General features: G+C 43.9%; 1 protein-coding gene across 4 annotated transcripts in view; it reads left to right on the top strand.

Annotated features, from left to right (window-relative positions):
- FARP1 (FERM, ARH/RhoGEF and pleckstrin domain protein 1) overlaps positions 1-18612 on the top strand; it is a 293546-nt gene that overhangs the window by 233195 nt on the left and 41739 nt on the right. For all 4 annotated transcript variants that reach the window (XM_082434609.1, XM_082434610.1, XM_082434611.1 and 1 more), the window contains 3 exons: positions 13410-13591; positions 14793-14882; positions 15952-16085. In XM_082434609.1, coding sequence (XP_082290735.1) covers positions 13410-13591; positions 14793-14882; positions 15952-16085 — 406 coding nt within the window. The remainder of the gene's footprint in view (positions 1-13409; positions 13592-14792; positions 14883-15951; positions 16086-18612) is intronic.

Below are 18612 nucleotides of genomic sequence, written 5' to 3'. Positions count from 1 at the left end.
CAGACATCACCTTTGACATGAGTGGGAGCCCCAGACTCCCAAGGCATAGCTCTCTGATAGACGAGATGTTCAGGGCCTCAGGCAGTCACAGTGCCCTGGCCACCCCCTTGTCTCCCAGCAGCAGAAGTTCAAGTCCAAGTATGAGTTGGGACAGGACCGGGTCTCAAGGCTATGTTTCCGAAAACGCACATGACTGTAGAGAGAGAAGTGTGGGAGGAGATCCTCTCCCAAGCCAGGGTCCTCGTTATGAAAACGGTTCCCCCATCTTACAAAGGCCACACTTAAGGAATCTGAGATATAATAAGTCAGAGACAGATCCACTCATTCTTAGCCAGGTAGCATCAACCCCGATGGCAATGGATAGGCTTGATGGCCACGGAAAGGGAGGCCTGGCCAGCCCAGCCGCTTCGGAAGGTAGAACGCTGGCTAATGGTACACGTCTCGTGGGTCCAACCTCAAGGACCCCCATGGCGCAGTCAGCGTGTGCCACTAGCAAGGCAGCCCAGCTGGCACCCCTGCAAATGACCGAGGGCTCCACCAGCAGTGGGACTGAATCCAGCGATTCAGACTCTGAACTGGTCAGCCCTCTGAGCCAGCCCCTCGTGTTTGGTAATCCAGCTGTGCTGAGTTCCCCCTCCGGGGTGAGGAGAAAGAAGTCCTTGGGTGGCCTGCCTTTGAGCGAGGAGGGAGAGGAGTATGAGTGAGGAGACCAGAGGGCAGGTCTTCAAGGGTTGCAAACCTGGAGTCGTGCGTCCAGGATTTCCCTGGAGATGACCTGTTCTAGTGACTTGTTAATTTTTAATCGACCTTTGTTAGAGGAAGTTTTGGGGCAGGCACATGTTTGGGTAGGGCATGCCTGACTTCTCAGATCTTTCAGAAGGACAGAATTTCACACACCATGACGAGTTACCAAGAGCTTGTTTCTCTTTCTGGCTGAAGGCTAGGAAGAAATCCTTTATTATGAATCTGATCATGTGTATAGTGTGTTGTATTTACGTGGAAATTTTCTGTGTATCTTCAGTTGTGTACACAGATCACCCTCCCATCTGGTTGATTATTGGGACGAAAGTATCACTGAGATCCCAGGAAAGGTGTGGGTTTTACTTTGAACCCCTTCTTTAAGAGGAGGGCTGCTTTGCTGTGCCTCATAAAGTGAGGAATTGACAAAATTCAAGGCCAAATGTAAGTTGGTTGCTAGCTGAAGTGTTGTTGAAATCTTCGTTACTAATAAGACTAGTGAATATTTTAATTGGAAGCATTCGGGATTATTTCTTCTTTGCAGACTTCCTGTGAAATGATATAAATCTTCATGAACTGTAATCGAGATGAGATTGCTGGTTTGGTTTGGGTTTGCTTTCATGGGTCAGACGTTAGTTATGGTTGAAGAAGGTGTTGAACTCTGGCCGTCAGAGCCTCTTGGTGAAACACAGAGATGCTGCTGAGAGACGCTGCAGGGAAAAGTGAGACCTCGCAGGGTAGGTACTGGTGGCACCAGGAGGTTAGCAAACTCAATGCCTGCCTTTGAATAGTGCACAGCACCGAGAAGGCCTGTTTCCCAGTCTCGTTGCCCTTGGTGGATTTTTACGCACATTCTTAACATTCACACGCTCAGGAACAGTGACTTCTGGCTGCTTCTCTGTGCAGGAAAAAAGAAAGTAGAAGTAGTGAGAGGTTTGGTTTCTTTTTAAATCTTAACCATCTACACCAGTGCCTTTCACCCAGCGTTTCTGCATTTCAGATGGAAAAGCCTGGTTTGAACTTGCATTGCTTCTCAGCCTTAGCTGCACTTTGGAATCACCTGGGACATTTAAAAAATTGGTATTGCCTGAGCCCTGACCCTAGAAATTTGGATCAGATTGGTCTGGAGTGCCCCCTTGGGGTCCCCAGATGGCTCTGCTAGGCTGCCAGGGTCATTTCTCAGCCAGACACTATTGCCTTCTAGAATCTAGTGGAATGTGATGGAAGTGTCAGCTGAAATGTTGGCTTGCTTGCCAAATAAGAAAAGCGTCACCATTGAAATGCTTTTCTTCATGCCTGCTCTTTGGTACTTTTTAGTCTTTGGTACTTTTTTTTTAAAAAGATAAATTGTAGAATAAAAATTTTAGATCCTAAGTAACTACAAAATTATTGAAAAGAGTTGTAATGATCCAGCCCTAAACGTGCCGCCATGCGAGTGGCCTTACTAAAACTCATCGTGTGGCTTTGTCATGGGGAAGAGCTAATAAGCAAGTTTAGGAAACTGAGTAGAATTTGGCCACAGTGTTGAATAAGCAGAAATATTGATAGACCCTGTGGTTCACGCGTGACTCTCTGTCCACGTGAATGTTGAGAAGTTGATTTTAAAGATTCTGAAAACTTAATCCATTTTTACACACACTTGCTTTATCTTCCTAATCATTTGATTCAGTGCATGATTGATGAATCAAGTTGATTATTGGATAGCTTGAAAGATGTTCACTGAAGTAGTCTGTTCATCTTTTGCTTTATTTAGATTTACATGTTCAACAGAGTCACAGAATGTTGAAGCCAGAAGGGACCTTGGAGGTCACCTAGGTTAAACCTTTATTTACGGATGAGAAACCTTGTTCTGACGAAGGGAAGAGACTTCCCATAGTCCTACAGCCGTTGCATGGCAAATCTAAAACCAGAACCTTGGTCTCTGGACTTCCGTGTTTAACTCTATGTGACAGCTTGATGCACTAGGACCTTTTGGATTCAGTATTTTATATTTTGAGACTCTTGTATGGATTAATAATTAAAATCATATGGAGACCAGGAATCATGTAGACTTAGGTTTATTACAGTCCATGTTAGGTAGGAAGAACTACTGCTTTTTATATTGTGGGGTTTTTGCAGTTATAACCCATTTTTGCATATTCTGTTTTGAGCTTAGAAAAAGATGTCAATTTGCTATATAAAAAAGCAGTCAAACGTGAGTTAAGCAGAGTCACATGTGGAATCTGTGGTTTATTTGTGAAGGTGGTGTGTTCAAATGAGTCTTCTTTTTACCTCTAATCCTGCAGCAGTCTGATCATGAAATATGAATGAGCAAAAGGTATTAACTTAGCTGGCTTAGAATGTGAATCATCAGATGCAAACCCCCAAAGCAAAACATATTCCAGTAATTATTTTGTTTTGCTTTTTCCCCGAAGAGATGACTTTTTATCCAAAGTGTTTCAAAAGCAACTGATCAACGGTGGTGTACCCAGTTCTATATTGACGAGATTTTCCACTTTTAGGGTCACTGGTAGAGTTTTTCTCCGGTTTGGTTTTGTACCAGCCAAGCAACTCAGTTTCTGCTTCACAGTCAGTCTTTGTGAGAGTGGCAATTTTGGTGTGATTAACGGTGCTTAAAAGAAACTGGGGCGGGAGCGGGGGAAGGTGTGTAGTTTTTTCAAAAGCCACGTATTCTGAAGTGCTGGGAGTTTACACTCATTGCCTCTGGGAGAGCTTTCCCTGCACTAGTAAAGAGAGCTGCTGGGTGAGTAAACCTAAGCATTCTTTGAGTCTGATGGTAGAGCCAGTTCACTGAGGTGAGGAGGTCAGAGAAAAGCCAGCAGGCTGCATGCCAACCCCAGCGCCCCGCACCTTCCATGCCTTCTGCCTGCTGTGAGACTCTGGTCCCCGGGTCCTTCCCTGGCCTCTGGAATCTCACTGTGTGGTATAAGAAGGGCAGGCACATCCCTGAAGTTGAACAAAGTGCAGGAAGATCAGAGATGGGGTTGGGTGTGACCAAATAGGCAGCAGAGATTAGAGACCTGTGAATTCTTTCAGACTTCCAAAGGGTTTCTTTCGCAGGACCCGTCAGAGCGAGTTTTTCTAAGGCAACAGCTAGTGTGGGGGTCGCCTGCATCAATAAGGAAGCCAAGTCTTCAGATCGCGGCCGCTCCTGTGCAATGACATCTTAAAGCCTTGGGTGGAAGACAAACCAAATATAGAAACAGGAATCTTCAAGCCACTCAGGGCTACTCCGGGGCCTCCGCGCATGAATATCTTTTGTTAGATAGTATTTCAAAACCTGTAAATTATAGATCCTTTTGTGACTGATTTTTGTTGCTGCTTGTTCGGGCAGCATAAAAATGCAAGAAATCCTCGTAAAGAACTGCATTTAATGAGTTCCAGAACTTACAGTGGATTGCCCCAGCTCCTTGACCAGTCATCTGTATGCCATGATGCCGTTTTATTAGACAGGCATTTAGTTATTAAAGGAAGTCTGTGAGCCAGATTCTTCTCCACATATGTGATTCGTATTTGGAAATTTCTCACAGATTTATCTCACCAAATGGTGCTGCTGTGGCCTGCACTTAAAAATGTGAATAATTTCCATTTGATGCTCCAGAACTTCTTTGAAGATTCAAACCAAGTAATGCTTTAAATACACACACACACACACACACACACACACACACACACACACACACACACACACACACACACACACACACACACACACACACACACACACACACACACACACACACACACACACACAGCAAAACCAAAATACAGCATGAGCCTCTTGAAATTTCCACCAAGTATACAAAATCCAGCCTGCCCGCAGTTGAATCAGAAACCCCACGTGCATCTTCGCTCTGGAGTCAGTTTGATTGTGTTGGCAAGCAGTTCCTAAAAGAAGAAAATTAAAATATTAAGCTGCCATTTAAAATTTTGTTAAAACTGTTGTGAATGTGCATCACCTCCCTTTTTCATAGCTTTAACCAGCGTTCATATGGTTTTAATCAACTTTTTCCACTTAAAATGCTATTCCCTGTTTCAACACAGTATGGGTTTGGTGCAATTGAAGTCATCAGTGAGTGATTGGGCTACAGGTAGGCCCAGCCTTAAATTAAGAAACTTGGGGTCCCCTTCATTATTAGGTTTATTCTGAGTTTATTTGCTTCTGTCTCGATCACTCTTCTTTGCCTAGGCCCTCATTTTCATTAACCAGAATTTAAAGCTGTCTGAGCTGCATCCCCAAGAAAGGCTCTTTTTTTCTGGATCTTCTCCTTTGTAGTCTATAAACATTCCTCCCCTGATGAGCTTAATTACTCTAAGGCTGGCCTTCCTCTAGTTTCATGGGGATGAGTCTACAGTTGACTCTTGGGACAGCACGGGTATAAATGGCGCAGGTCCGCTTATGCTCAGACTTTTTTCAGTAGTAAATACCACAGTACCACACGATCCAAGGTTGGTAGAATCCGCAGATGCGGAAGTGTAGATACATAAAGAGGGCCTACTATAAGTTATACGTGGATTTTCCACTGCTCGGAGGGTCTGCACCCCTGACCCCCGCGTTGTCCAAGGGTCAACTCTATTGCTGCCAATTTTACAAAGCAAACTGCAGAAGAGTCTTTCAATGCAATCTTTGCAATAGAGAAAGTGTCTTTGAACCCGAAAGAGGTGAACATTTCAAAATAACCTGTTGCTGGCAGCTCTCTGAGTTTACACTCAGCCATGTTAGCCAAGTTCATAAGAACATACGGAAGGAAAGGTACTAGCGGATGAACTTCTGCAAGAAGGAAGTGATGAAAGAACTTGAGTCTGGCGACATTTAAAGAATTTACTGGCGCTGCTTTTTCCTCGTTAGTCTAATTCCATCTGTTTCTGTTTAGTTGAATGAAACGTAATACAGGGAAATGGGGTCTCTACACTGCGTACCTCTAACACCAGTTGCTAGTTGTTGAAATGAAGCCATGACGTTTAGATCAAAATAAGCATGCCACTTAATGTAGCAGCTCTCTTTTTATTAAAAAAATAATAACGATGAAAAGCAAAAAATACCCATGATGGCTTGGCCTAGCGTTGTAGGCATCAAAGGTCAGAAGTGGCCTGGTTGCCACCTGTTTGGATACCTACTTGGAAAAGAGCTGTTTATTGTTTCCTGGGTAACCTAGGGATTTTTAAGTATTTCCTCTATAAACAAAAGTTGCAAATGCTGATTTGTGTGTCAGATACATATTTGGGAGGAGGTGAGTAGAGTCTTGTTGTGAAAAACAGGTCTTGCTTCATAAAATTCAGAACACATCGCTCAAGAAAACATAGATGAAACTTCCAGCATGGGGGATTTTTTTTTTTTTTTTTCCCCCAGTCAAAGCCGTTAAACACCCTGGTGGAAGCTAAGATAGAATTAGTAAATCTCCTTTTTTTAAAGCTTTAAAAATTGAAGAGACTCTGACTTGTTCAGGGTCGTTTCAGTGTGGATGGACTGAATGATGCCCCCATCACAGCTTAGCCTTGGAAGCAGCCTTCGGCGGTCTCCTTGGCCCCTGGTGTTCGGTTATCACTTCTGGCGGAAGGCAGCTCCTTGGCGTCTTCGTGTGGGTTCTAGGTCAGGGTGCTCTGATATGTCTTAGCGTGGTTTGGTATTGGAAAGTAGGGAGGATTGAAAACCCACTGTTGACGGGGTATCTGGTCTAAGTTTGCAGTTGAGAGCTGGTGTGAAAGGTTAGCTTCAAGGCAGGTGCTGTGAATGCAGCCATGGAAATGGTACTGAGGATTACGTGAGCTTGCTGCTAGGGGTCAGGTGCAAGAACTTGAGAATATTGAAGAATAGAAGTTAGAAATCACTGCAAAATGCAACATAAACCAAGAGTACTAAGGCGGGAGCAGGGACGTGTGTGTGTGTGTGTGTGTGTGTGTGTGTGTGTAACAAAGCATCGGACAGTAATTAACTGTACTTTTGAGTAAGAGGTAGAGGTGTTAGTGGTACCGGGAGTTTGGAGGCAGTCCTTCTGCTTTATTATAAATTGAGGTTGTTAACTGACTCTCAAATAGGAAACAGTAGAAGGGTCATTTTGGAGCCTCTGATGGGCCTGTCAGTCTTCACAGATGACCTTTCTGGCTCATGAAACTGGGCCCAACAATTGCTTTTTCCTGGGCCTTGCAGTTCCTTTGTAAGAAGGAAAGCATTTGTCACTCTGCCCGCAGTGATTTATAGAAAGACCAAAGATAGGCTTTCCTTAGTCAAGAACACACACACCCGCTGCTCTCTACACACGCACCTGAATGGCCAGTGGATTCAGTCCCTCACCCTCACCTCCTTTCTGCCTGGAAGGTTGCTGTGAAAACCTAACTAACCCAATCTCACAAGCTTGGCCTATGTTATTAATCCAGTTCCCTTCTGTTCTCTCTGTGTGTACATTTAATATTTTATTAAAAATTTCTAATACACTGAATTAGTTTTAAAATAGACAAGGCTGGGGACTTCATTCTCATTTTTGTCATTTGTTGAATAAATTTGAGAAAACATTTTTCTGTTGTGCCGTGGTATGCACTCTGTGGTCAGCATGTACCTATCTAAGAGAAGACTTTTTTTCCCCAGCGTTCTGTCTTTTATCCTCAAAGCATGGTGTACCTCCTGTTCCCTGCGTTGTTGGAGCACTGTCTGATGTCTTTTTTTTTTTTTTTTTTTTTAACATGACTGAATACCAGTTTGTACTTGGAACACCTGTTTCTTCTAGAATACAGTGATCCTGCTCACTAAACAGCAAGCTTTATCACGGAGGCATCCTGAGCGGTCATGCTCGGTGGTACCGTATTTCACTAAAGGTGGGGAAATAGAAGATGAACGGAAGACCTCACTTTTCTGATGCCATCTTCTCCAAGCCCGCACTTTGTGCCGTGTGGAGGTGGGGATGGTCCTTGGAAGGGAGCAGGATCTCTGTAGGGCGGGGCAGGGCTCGTGGAAACAGAGAGCATCTGTGGCAGGAGCTTACGTGGGCGGAGCTCAGACAGCTAACCAGAGGGCTGGCTTCCTATTTTGAATGGTGACATCTATTCCAATGGGGATAGCAAACTTTACGTAGCGTATAAGAGAATTTAGCTGTGTGTGTGTGTTTTGTTGGGGAGTGGGGATAGATAGAAATGTAGAGAAGACGCCTCTAGCTCAGCCCAAGTGGCTGCTCATGGCCAGCGAGCTGTCTGTAGTTTGCTGTCTACCCAGAATGTAGGCTCTCACAGATACTGTCTGGTTCTGCCTTCTCTCCACGGCTGGGAGCGCAGTATTTCACGGAAGCGTGGATGTATTCCACTGGGAAGGTGGCTGGTTTCTCCAGTAACAACGAGCTTGGTGATTCTTTAAGCATGGAAGGCCAAACTCACGTAACGGTGTATGCACGGGATTAATAGCTCTTGTTAATCTCAACTGAAGAGGCTTTTACTTGTCCTAACAGGTATCTTGCTGTAAAAACTGTCAATTGTAACTGTTCTTTCCGACTGATGGCTGAAGCTTTGTCCTGAGTACAAGATGGTGTTTTTCATTGGTACGAAGCACCATGTCCCCCAGCCCAGACACTGCCAACACCACCACCGTGTTCAGACAAAGGAGAATTCTCCTTTATCTTTTCCCCATAAACGAGAACAAGCTAGTGCATTCGCTATCATTTTCCCATTAGCAGCATTTCTCTTTCTTTTTCTGCAAGTTGCATTTCTGTTGCTTTTCTGAATTGCTTGATGATGAACAGTAACGTTGATGTTTAGCTGCTTGTAAAACTTTTCTTCAAGGAACTTGGTCTAAGAAGCACGCACATTACGCGCAACAACCTAAATTATCAAGAAGAAGGCCACCCTGCTGAGATTGGTAATCCTATAACCTGGTTTTTCTTGTGGAATCTTGTAACTTCAGTGAAACATTGTCAGCCCTTTTTTTTTTTTCCTCTCTCTCTTTTTTTCTCACCATATTCCATTGGGGTGGGACCCCGCTTAGTTATCAGACTAGAGTGAATCCTGCCTGCTCTGGAGACTTCTCATGAATCAATACAGTATTGACCTTTTTTTTTTTGGTAACTGGCTTTCAAATGCTGACCATCTCCAGAGAGAGTTTGTCTTCTCTTTTAGAGGGAGATTGTGGATTTAAAAAGAGCCTTTTTAAAAATAAATGCAAACCTGCATCTGTAATGTATTTCCTACATGTGCCTTTGAAGCATATTCTGGGTACATAGAGTTACAATCTCCTATATTTTAGAAGCAAATGGCAGGAGACAAATCACAATAGATGACTGGCATCTAGACGTTTGCCAAATACAGAACTTTGGGAGAATATTGAGGAAATCCTCATAGATACTTTTTAAATAATTGTACTTTTTATAATTTTGAAAAGAAGACTTGAGAAAGCAATCAACAGTCTCATTTTCATCTGTATTCTCATTCTCAGATATTTTAATACTTACCAAATCTATGGATTACTATTTTTAAAGTTGTCAGGTTTTCTGTTTCCCTCCTTAACAGGAAAAATAACACTTATCTAATTAAAAATGAGGATTCCCAATTTATTGACTAGTTTAAAACACAGGACAGGTACAACTAAGTATTCGAAATGCCATTTTTATTACTGGAAAAACAGATTAGAAAGTCCTCTTTCCCCAGGCTTGTGTGAGTTTGTTCTTAAGCCATTTTAGTATAGTCAGAGGAAGTAGATGGTCACTAGGCGGCTTGTACCCAGTCCCAAGAGCGGAAGGCAGGCGTGAGTTTGGCTTCTTGATCATAAACCATGTTCCCGCTGTTTATGTGCCTCTGGTGGAGGGCTGGTCAAGAGATGCTCCAGTCTGGGTGATGCTGCAAATCCAACTTCCCCTGTGCAGCCAGAGAGAAGAATTACGAATGTATATTACATTGAAAAGATAGAGCAGCTAACCCAGTTTCTGGGCTGGGTGATAAATTGAAATCCATACATATTGCAGTGCTAATTTGAAGTTCCATAATTGTTGGTGCCATGAGAATGTGTACATTTAAAAGGATTTTTTTTTAAAGCAGTTAACCAGAAATGCTCCCCCTCAAGAGCAGCATTAGTGAAGGCATGTTTAATCCTTGGGAGTGACATAAACTCAGCCCTCTTGATACAGATTAAGGGTAGGGACGGGGACATGGAGATCGGGGTGGGGGGGAAGGGAGGAGTGTCATGACATTATTTGGTAGAGGTGAGGGACTTGAAAGTTATTAACCAGAAATATAACTGAATGCCTAAAAACCTGCAGGGCAATTTCTAAAAATAGGAAAAAATTCTTTTAAGAATCAAAAGCTTCCAGACTTTTAGGGCGGTAACTGATCTTTTTCTAATCTCTTCAGACTTTTTTCCACCTATTGCCTTAATATCCAGGTGGTTTCTTAGAAGATTCTGCCCGCCCCCCAAATTATTTACTAGAGCCCCTTGCTGAAAGAAATTCCTTTGTGTCAATTTGTCATAGAGGAGGAAAGTGATAAAAATTCCCAGGCATTAATAAGTTCATGGAGTAGCCGTGAGCACCAGTCACCATTTCTTCTCATTGACCAGGGCTGTGCCTTCAAGGCAGGTGACAGACTGTGTGATGGGAACAAGCTTTATAAGGCTGCAGAAACCCGGCGGAGTCATTTTATGTAACATCATGTTTGTTTGCTTTTTTTTGTAAAATGGATGACTTCAGTGAAAATTGGTTACATGTAGCTCTAGTAAGTGTGACCTTAGACATTGACCTTTCAGACACAACTCTTCACACTTGACCGGGGGCAGGCCCTGCGTGGACACCAGTTTGTACAGACCCTTGTCACACACTGGCTGCTAGTCAAAAGAGAATTTTAATTACCAAGCTGCCAAATTCTACTAATTACTCTCGTCAGCATATTCCATTGATTGTTGAATGGTAAATGAGCTACCTGTTTTTGTTTGGAATATGTCATCTATGAATTTTCAAAGCCTTGAGGAGTTTCTCTTGCAAGAGGAAGAAGGAGGCTATTTTCCATGGATGTGGCTCAGATTGGTAAATGGAACCTCAGAGTTTGGGACCTTTCCCTTGCTTAGCATTGCTGATAGATTTCTAGAACAGACTGCTTGGTCTTTATTGATTTATTGGTCTTACTGTTTAAATACACTCATCGCCTTGGCCTTCTTGGGCCCCGTTAGTAGACACAAAGCCCGTTGAAGTAGCCTCTCAGGAAATGGAAATGGGCTACCCTAACTTGGTCATCCTCCAAGGTTGTGTATTGCACGTGTAACTTCGGTGTCACACACACCTTTAGGCCACGTGAGTGAGAACGTAGCTGAACCCAGAACTGTCCCGGACTCTGCATAGGAACGTGGTTGTCATCAGGTTCACTCTCGGTGTCCTGCTTTCTGAATCCTGTCTCCAGTGTGCTCCAGTGGGGTGTCTTCTAGATTGCTATCTTCTTTGCAATGTTTCCTGCCTTCTTGGCAGGGTGGCACCTCTCCCGGAGCCCTGGTCTGTTAGCTCACCCTTCTGGCCCGCTAGGTCTACCAAACTGAAGTGTCCCCGGGGAAATTCACTAGGGCAACTATCGACCTTTGGAGGGGGGACATGGTTGTACTCGAGTGTGTTTTCCCTTATTTTCTCCCTTGCCATGTGGCAGTTGGTTTTTTATCTGCTGCTGGATGCCGTCCAGGGACTAATGGGTACTGTTTCCCCGCCTGCACGCCTCCTTCAAGCTAGCCTTCTAACTGCTTTTCGTTCTTGGCTCCAACTCTTTCAATGAGGAGGAGAACGCTTTTTCTGTCCCACGTCACTGCAGATTCAAGGCCCAGCATGTTCTCACTTACGCTGCCTCACCTGGTCTCATACATAGTGTGAGAGCTGAAGGTAAGCCCCCATGCTTTGCCAGATGATGGTGGACAAATAAAAGGTGACCCTCCAATAGCAACTCACAAATGCATGAAATGTTTTGATCTCCAGACAGACTGCCAGAATTTCTCTTCTCTAATTCCTCTTTGTAGTGATAACATTTTTCTTTTTGTGATTCTTTTTTTTTTTTTTTAAAGAGAGTAGTGTAGTACCTTGAATCAATTGCAGTTATGATTGTTGTCACTATTTCTATTTGACAAGTTCCAATTCTCTCGAAATGATTGTATTCGGTTGTGCACTAGTGTCAATAAAATTGACATTTGTGAAGCAATTTCTGGCCTTTTTCTCCGGGTTTTACTGGGTCTGGTGGTGTGTGGGGTGATTGCGTCTTTGTCTCACATCAGGACTTTGTTTTAAGGATGTCTACGAAAATGCAAGGAATTTAAATGGAGGGATTATTTTTTAATGCGAACTTCTGGAATCTGACTTTACCTGACATTTTCTAATCTTGTTCTTCAGGGATGATTGTACTGACCAGCAGTCAGTGGGCAGGGTGTCTGCTTTCCGTTGCTTTTGTGGGCGTGGTGGCTTTTCACCCGTGTGTAGGTGACACAGCTAGCTGGTCAACCTGGGACCGGGTGGGGGCTGGTTGGCGGCTTCTGCAGGGTTCATTCGTACTGGGATCAAGTTCATCACCCAACTCCATCAGCTTCATTCGAGGCTGAGCTGTCTTGTAATTTCCGAGTGAATATGAATGAATCCAGAGAGAAAGGATAGAGGTCCAGAAAATGGGGGGATTCCTGGAAAACCACACTTCCCCTTTCCTACCGAGATCCTTGATACCGTGCTGAGTAGCCATGAGCATGAACCTGCATATTGGAAAATGGAGAAAGCGTTTATGTCGTCTTTCCCTATGATGGTAACTGACAGGACTGCAGGCTACTGGAACTTTGTTTACCCTAATCCTAGTTTTTGCACATCTGCTTTAGAATTATAAAACTGTTAGGCAAAACACTTAGTTTAGAAGTAGCTTTTGAAACATCTCATTTTATTAATAGTTTCAAAAGGTTGAGGTATCGGTATTGGCAAAATTCTGTTGGCACAGAGTTTCATGTGCACATCATCTCATTTGGCTGACTCGGGTAATTATACATTTTCCTGTTATTTACTGTGGTATCCTTCTCAGAGGAATGATTAATTACCTATCATTTTTTGACTCATAAAGGGGAATTGTGATAATGTAATGATCTTCAGCTTTGCATTTTTAAATGATCACCTTTGCTGTAATTGTGATACTAGTGTTTCTGTCCCAAACAGTGAGAGAGACATGGAGTGACATCACCAGGTATAACAAGCTCGCTTCTGTTCTTCGTAGAATGGGGAGGTGGCTCCTTTCCCTTTCTCTAGCTGTGGCCCATTGTTCCAAGATGTAGTCTGTCCTGGGTGTCCCAAGTCCTTTAGTCTTCTATTAGAATAGCTCTATTTTCTAGTCGCTTCCCACGTCTCCTTGTGATATAGACACTGTCTTTCTCGAGTAATTCTTAGAAGCTGAGGCAGTAGTGAGGAGGTGAAGATTCTATTTGCAGATACACGATGCTTTTAAACTATTGTAATTATGCTCCAAGCAGAGTTCTCCACCTTATCATTAATGACATAACTGTGTTCCACTGAGTAGTATCTTTAGGATTAAGGCAGCTGCAACTTAGGGAAAAAACTAGAAAATCACGAAGGGCATTGTAAGTGTGCCATATGGTAGTCAAGCTTCTAAAGGTTTGATTAGGTGACAATTGTAAGTGGACACCAGGTCCCAGAAGGAATTACTTTTTTTTTTTCTTTTCTTTAATACTTCTCATCCCCAAACAGGCTCCCTGACTGGCAGCCCTCACCTTTCAGAGCTGTCCATCAACTCGCAGGGCGGAGCCACCAACACCATCCTGTCGCCCAACCTGAGCCCCGACGCCAAGCAGGCCTCCCCCTTGGTCAGCCCGCTGCTGAATGACCAGGTGGGCCCTCGGACTGACGACGAGGACGACGGCCGGAGAAAGGTGTGGGGACGGCAGGCGCTCGCCTGTTGATCTTTTTTTTTAATTTCCAGTAATACACATAACATAAAATCTACCATGTGAACCATTCTTAAGCACACCGTTCAGTGACATTAAGTGCGTTCACAGTGTTGTGTAACCATCCTCACTGTTTCCAGAACTCGGTCATCCTTCCGAACAAACTCCATGCACGTTGAGCGCTATCTCCCCACGCCCGGCCTCTGGCAACCACCGTTCTGCTTTCTGTCTCTATGAACTGACTACTCCAGGCATTAACCTCATATTAGTGGGATCATACAGTGTCTGTCCCTGTGTAATTGGTTTATGTCCTTCAGCATAATTGTCCTCAAGGTTTATCCACGTTGGTAGCACATGTCAGAATTTCCTTCCTTTTTTAGGTTGACTAGTACTCCATTGTATGGGGATACCACATTTTGTGTATTCATCCAGCTGTTGATGGACGGCTGGGTTGTTTCCTCCTTTTGGCTATTTTGTCGTAATGTGCTGGGAACGTGGGTGTAAAGTATCTGTTCTCATCTCTGCTTTGTGTGTATCCCCAGAGGTGGAATCAGTTGGACTCTTGTGGGAGGAAGCAAGATGGTTAACAACAAGGCATTTCCTTTTAATTGTTGGTTAAAGAGAAGCAAAACCAATGGCAGACCTGCTCTAGGGCGGTGCTGCCTGCCCACCTAACCAGTGGACTCTAGTTGCTGTAACCCATGTCCCTTTGGATCAGCGCCCTTCGTGTTCCCATGAACAACGTCACTTCCATTTCCTAAAAATCAATACCACCAGCCCACGATGCCCAGGACAAAGGCTGCTGTGCTTTCTGTTTGGTTCATTTCCTTGAAGCCTGCACCACTCTATTATCCTAATTAATTAGATTTTCAGGTGCCCAGTATTGAATGAATAGTCCTCAGTGGCAGCTAACACACTCATTCGAGGCCTTTCACTGCGGGTGGTATTTACACGGAAGGAAACATTCCTAGACAGTTTTCTCATCATAGAAACCCATTTTCTATCCTAGTTCCTCTCACACCAAAAAAGGAGAATAGATAAGAGTTTATTTAGCCTTGATACCAGTCAACCAAAGGTCGTAAGTTAGCAATGTATCACTTTAGTTAGGACTTTCTTATGATCAGGACATGCTTAGAGACTTTAGGCTCAAATTATTATGTCTTCTTTCTTTTAATGGGTTTTGCAGAGATTCCCAACTGACAAAGCGTACTTCATCGCTAAGGAAGTCTCCACCACTGAGAGAACGTATCTGAAGGATCTTGAAGTCATCACTTCGGTATGTGTAGCGTTTCCCCTAAAGCCTTAGATTACATAATTTATCTTGACTGATGCTCAGCTTTAGGAGACAAGCTGGATCTAATTAAATGTTGGGTTCTCTGACTCCAATTAAAAGAATTCTGGTTCTGGGTTGTAGAAATTAGGCAGTAATAGTATGTTTAATTTGGAATATGCTCTAAAAAGCTTTTTTAACTGTGATTTTTAAGTGCAAAGGAAGGAAGTTTCTAAAGTGGAGAAATTTAAAATTAAACGTTTTACTGTCTGCCTGCACCGATGTAGAACATTTCATGTTTTGCCCTTTGTTTTTGCTCGAGGGAGACCTCAGAGGCGAATTAGAAGCCTTGTTTTATCTTTGCCAATAAATTGAGCCATGTCGGCAAAATCTGCCCAAAAGACTGCCTTTTATTAATCAGTCCTGTTCAGTCCTGGAAACAAATTCAAAGCATGGCAGATGACTTTATGATCCTGGATTCTGGGAAGGAACCTAGCCCATTGGAGGTCAGTTGGAATCGTTGGGTTTCTGTGCCGCTAGGGCAGCCGTGGTGACCTGGGCAGGTGCTCAGCAATCATTGTGGGACCCACCTGGACTTCAGGTCAGGTGGGTAATGTGTGAGATGAGTAATGTGTGTGAAGGCAGAGGCTTCACCTCTCTGGTTCAGCCATCCTCTTGCTCAGCATTTCAACGAAGGAGCAGAGATGGAAGTTTCTCAAGGACTAAACCAGAGGGCGTGAAGTGGTATAACTCAGCAATGACCCAGTGAGCTGGCCATAATGGAAGTTTTGATTTCAGTATCTGCCCACTTCAGAGATTTGTCCCGACTTCCACAGTCAATTGGTAACAAACTGCAGGAAGCGGTTAACGAAGAGATGGGTACTTCTTACCCCATCTAATGAAAGGAGGGAAAGCAGTAAAGCTTGAAAGCCCTTGATGCTCTTGAAATGCTACAGACGCGGCAGGAAAGCCCTTTAGCCTCCACGCGTGGTGGGCTGCAGCGTTACCTCTGAAGAGTTGCAGACCTTCTTCCTTCACCTTAACGCCTCTAAGAGTGTCCTCTTTTTATTCCCAGTGGTTTCAGAGCACAGTAAGCAAAGAGGACTCCATGCCCGAAACCTTGAAAAGTCTCATTTTCCCGAATTTTGAACCTTTGCACAAATTTCATACAAATTTTCTCAAGGAAATTGAGCAACGACTCGCCCTGTGGTGAGTACAATCCCGTGTGACAGTTCTATCTCCCATCACCAACCCTCTCTTTCTGTTTCTCATGTTATTTTTATGTTGTTCCTTATAAGCAGCACCCATGAGCAAAGATAAAGCGAGAAGCTGGCTTCAGACAAGCCAAGCTTACAGTGATTTCCTAGTAAATCTACACGTGTTAGATCTCATCCTGGATTTTTTTTTCCTTTGGCTTACGGTTCTTCAAAATGCATGTTTTCTGATGATAATTGAATGAATACCACAAAATAGAGTAATTTCTTCTGGAAGGATGATGAGGGTTATAAAGGGTAGAGGCAAAATAGGGACTTGTAGGGCTGTTGGTAACATTTTACTGGTGCTTGCTTTATAGTCATTTAAGTATTACACGTCTCATGTAGCTTTCAGTATTATATTTCACGGTGTTTATAAAGAAAAATAAGAGCCCCATACACCCCCCCCCCCCACACACACACACAGACATACACTTTTACCTTGAATCCCACTGCTAGGAATTTATCTTAAGGATACATTCTAATATGTGAAATGACAAATGGCAAAGATAGCCATGGCAGAATTAAAAGATTGGAACTGACCTAAGTATCCAGGAAGAGCAGGCTGGCTAAAAATAATGTTAAGTCTGTTTATTAAATACCATATAAAAGATTAATATGTGAGTGCAAAAATTCAGGAAAAATTGTCTATACTATAGAATGCAAAGTCTGATGTACCCTTGGCCTAAAGTGGAATCTTTTATAGAAAATTCTTTTTCTAAAAATTATTTATTTATTTATTTGGTTGCGCCGGCCCTTACTTGTGGCTCGTGGGCTCCTTAGTTGCGGCACGTGGGCTTCTTAGTTGTGGCTCCAGGGCTCCTTAGTTGCGGCTCGCCAGCTCCTTAGTTGGTAGCAGGCGGGCTCCTTAGTTGTGGCATGTGAACTCTTAGTTGTGGCACGCGTGTGGGATCTAGTTCCCTGGGATTGAACCCAGGCCCCCTGCATTGGGAGCGCAGAGTCTTATCCACTGCAACACCAGGGAAGTCCCCTATAGAAAATTCTTATGGGGTTTTTTTTTAAAGACATGTGTAGACACATGAGGAGTTGTCTATCTACTAAACACGCATTTGAAAAACGCCAGGAGATGATAGCAGACATTTTCTACTATGTTTCGGGCGGAAATAGAACCCACTGTATACTGTATCCATCCTCACTACAGGTGAGAGTTTGGTTCAAAGTGGTCTCGGGGGTGTTTAGTGACTGTTAGGGCCTGCAGGAGCCCTGGATGAGGTGGTCCTGCCCCGGGTGATTCCAAGCATGAGATTCAGACACCAGTTAACAGGTTCGCAGAGCTGCTCCCTGTGTTGTGAAGCAGATGTGCTCAGACGTCTGACTTTGTATGTTTTTTATACCTGGAGATAATTCAAGTGCAGCTCTCTTTGCTGTGATAGAAGGAAGTAGGAGACTTCACTCAGATGCCCCAGGGAGGAGAGCACAGCCAGAATTGAGAAAGAACAGGTACAAAATCAGCTTTACTGAAGATGGGGAAAGACTGAAAATGCCAGTTTAGAGTCTTACTCTATTTTGGTGCTGTGAATGCAAGAGAAATACCACTTTTTGAAATTAAAAAAAATATTCTACAAAATCTAACTTTACCTTCCCAAAATTTACTGGAAGCCTTTCGATTGTGTTCTGCCATATCGTCTCCTCATTCATACAAAGTTGAATGATGCTTTCATAATGGAGTCAAAGACCTTCCAGCTCTGGAGAAACCAACGAACAGTTCATTTTCTGGCCAGTGAGATGTGTATTAATATAGTCTTCCTATAGGCTCAGAGCATCTTGAGATGGTATCACTAGAGCAGTTTTGGTCCACATGGCAGTTGATTTAAATAAGGTTGGGGAGGGCTTCCCGGGTGGCGTAGTGGTTAAGAATCCGCCTGCCAATGCAGGGGACACAGGTTCGAGCCCTGGTCCGGGAAGATCCCACATGCCGCGGAGCAACTAAACCCGTGCGCCACAACTACTGAGCCTGTGCTCTAGGACCTATGTGCCACAACTGCTGAGCCCACGTGCCACGGCTGCTGAAGCCCGCACGCCTAGAGCCTGTGCTCCGCAACAAGAGAAGCCACTGCAGTGAGAAGCCAGTGCACCGCATCGAAGAGTAGCCCCCGCTCGCCGCAACTAGAGAAAGCCCGCACGCAGCAATGAAGACCCAGTGCAGCCAAAAATAAATAAATAAATAAATAAATTTTTAAAAATAAATAAGACTGGGGCAGTCACACACAGGAGATGTCCTCCGCCGGCAGCACCCTGGCAGCCCAGCATGGGGGCTTGCGCTAGCTGCTGCTGTCACTGGCAGAACAGCCGTTTCCTTGGTTCTTGTCCTCTCAAGGGAAAGAATTCAGACGAGAGACATAGAGCAGTTTTAAGTAACAAGAGTTCTGTTAAACAAAGCAGAAGTGTGCTCCTGAGAAAGGACAAGAGCCGGCTGTCTGGAAACCAGAAGCGGTCCCACAAGGGGGGTGGGGTTGGGTTTT

This window comes from Balaenoptera physalus, assembly GCF_965194825.1.
Source record: "Balaenoptera physalus genome assembly, chromosome: 18".
Lineage (NCBI taxonomy): Eukaryota > Metazoa > Chordata > Mammalia > Artiodactyla > Balaenopteridae > Balaenoptera > Balaenoptera physalus.
This window is presented reverse-complemented; position numbering and strand designations above follow the sequence as displayed.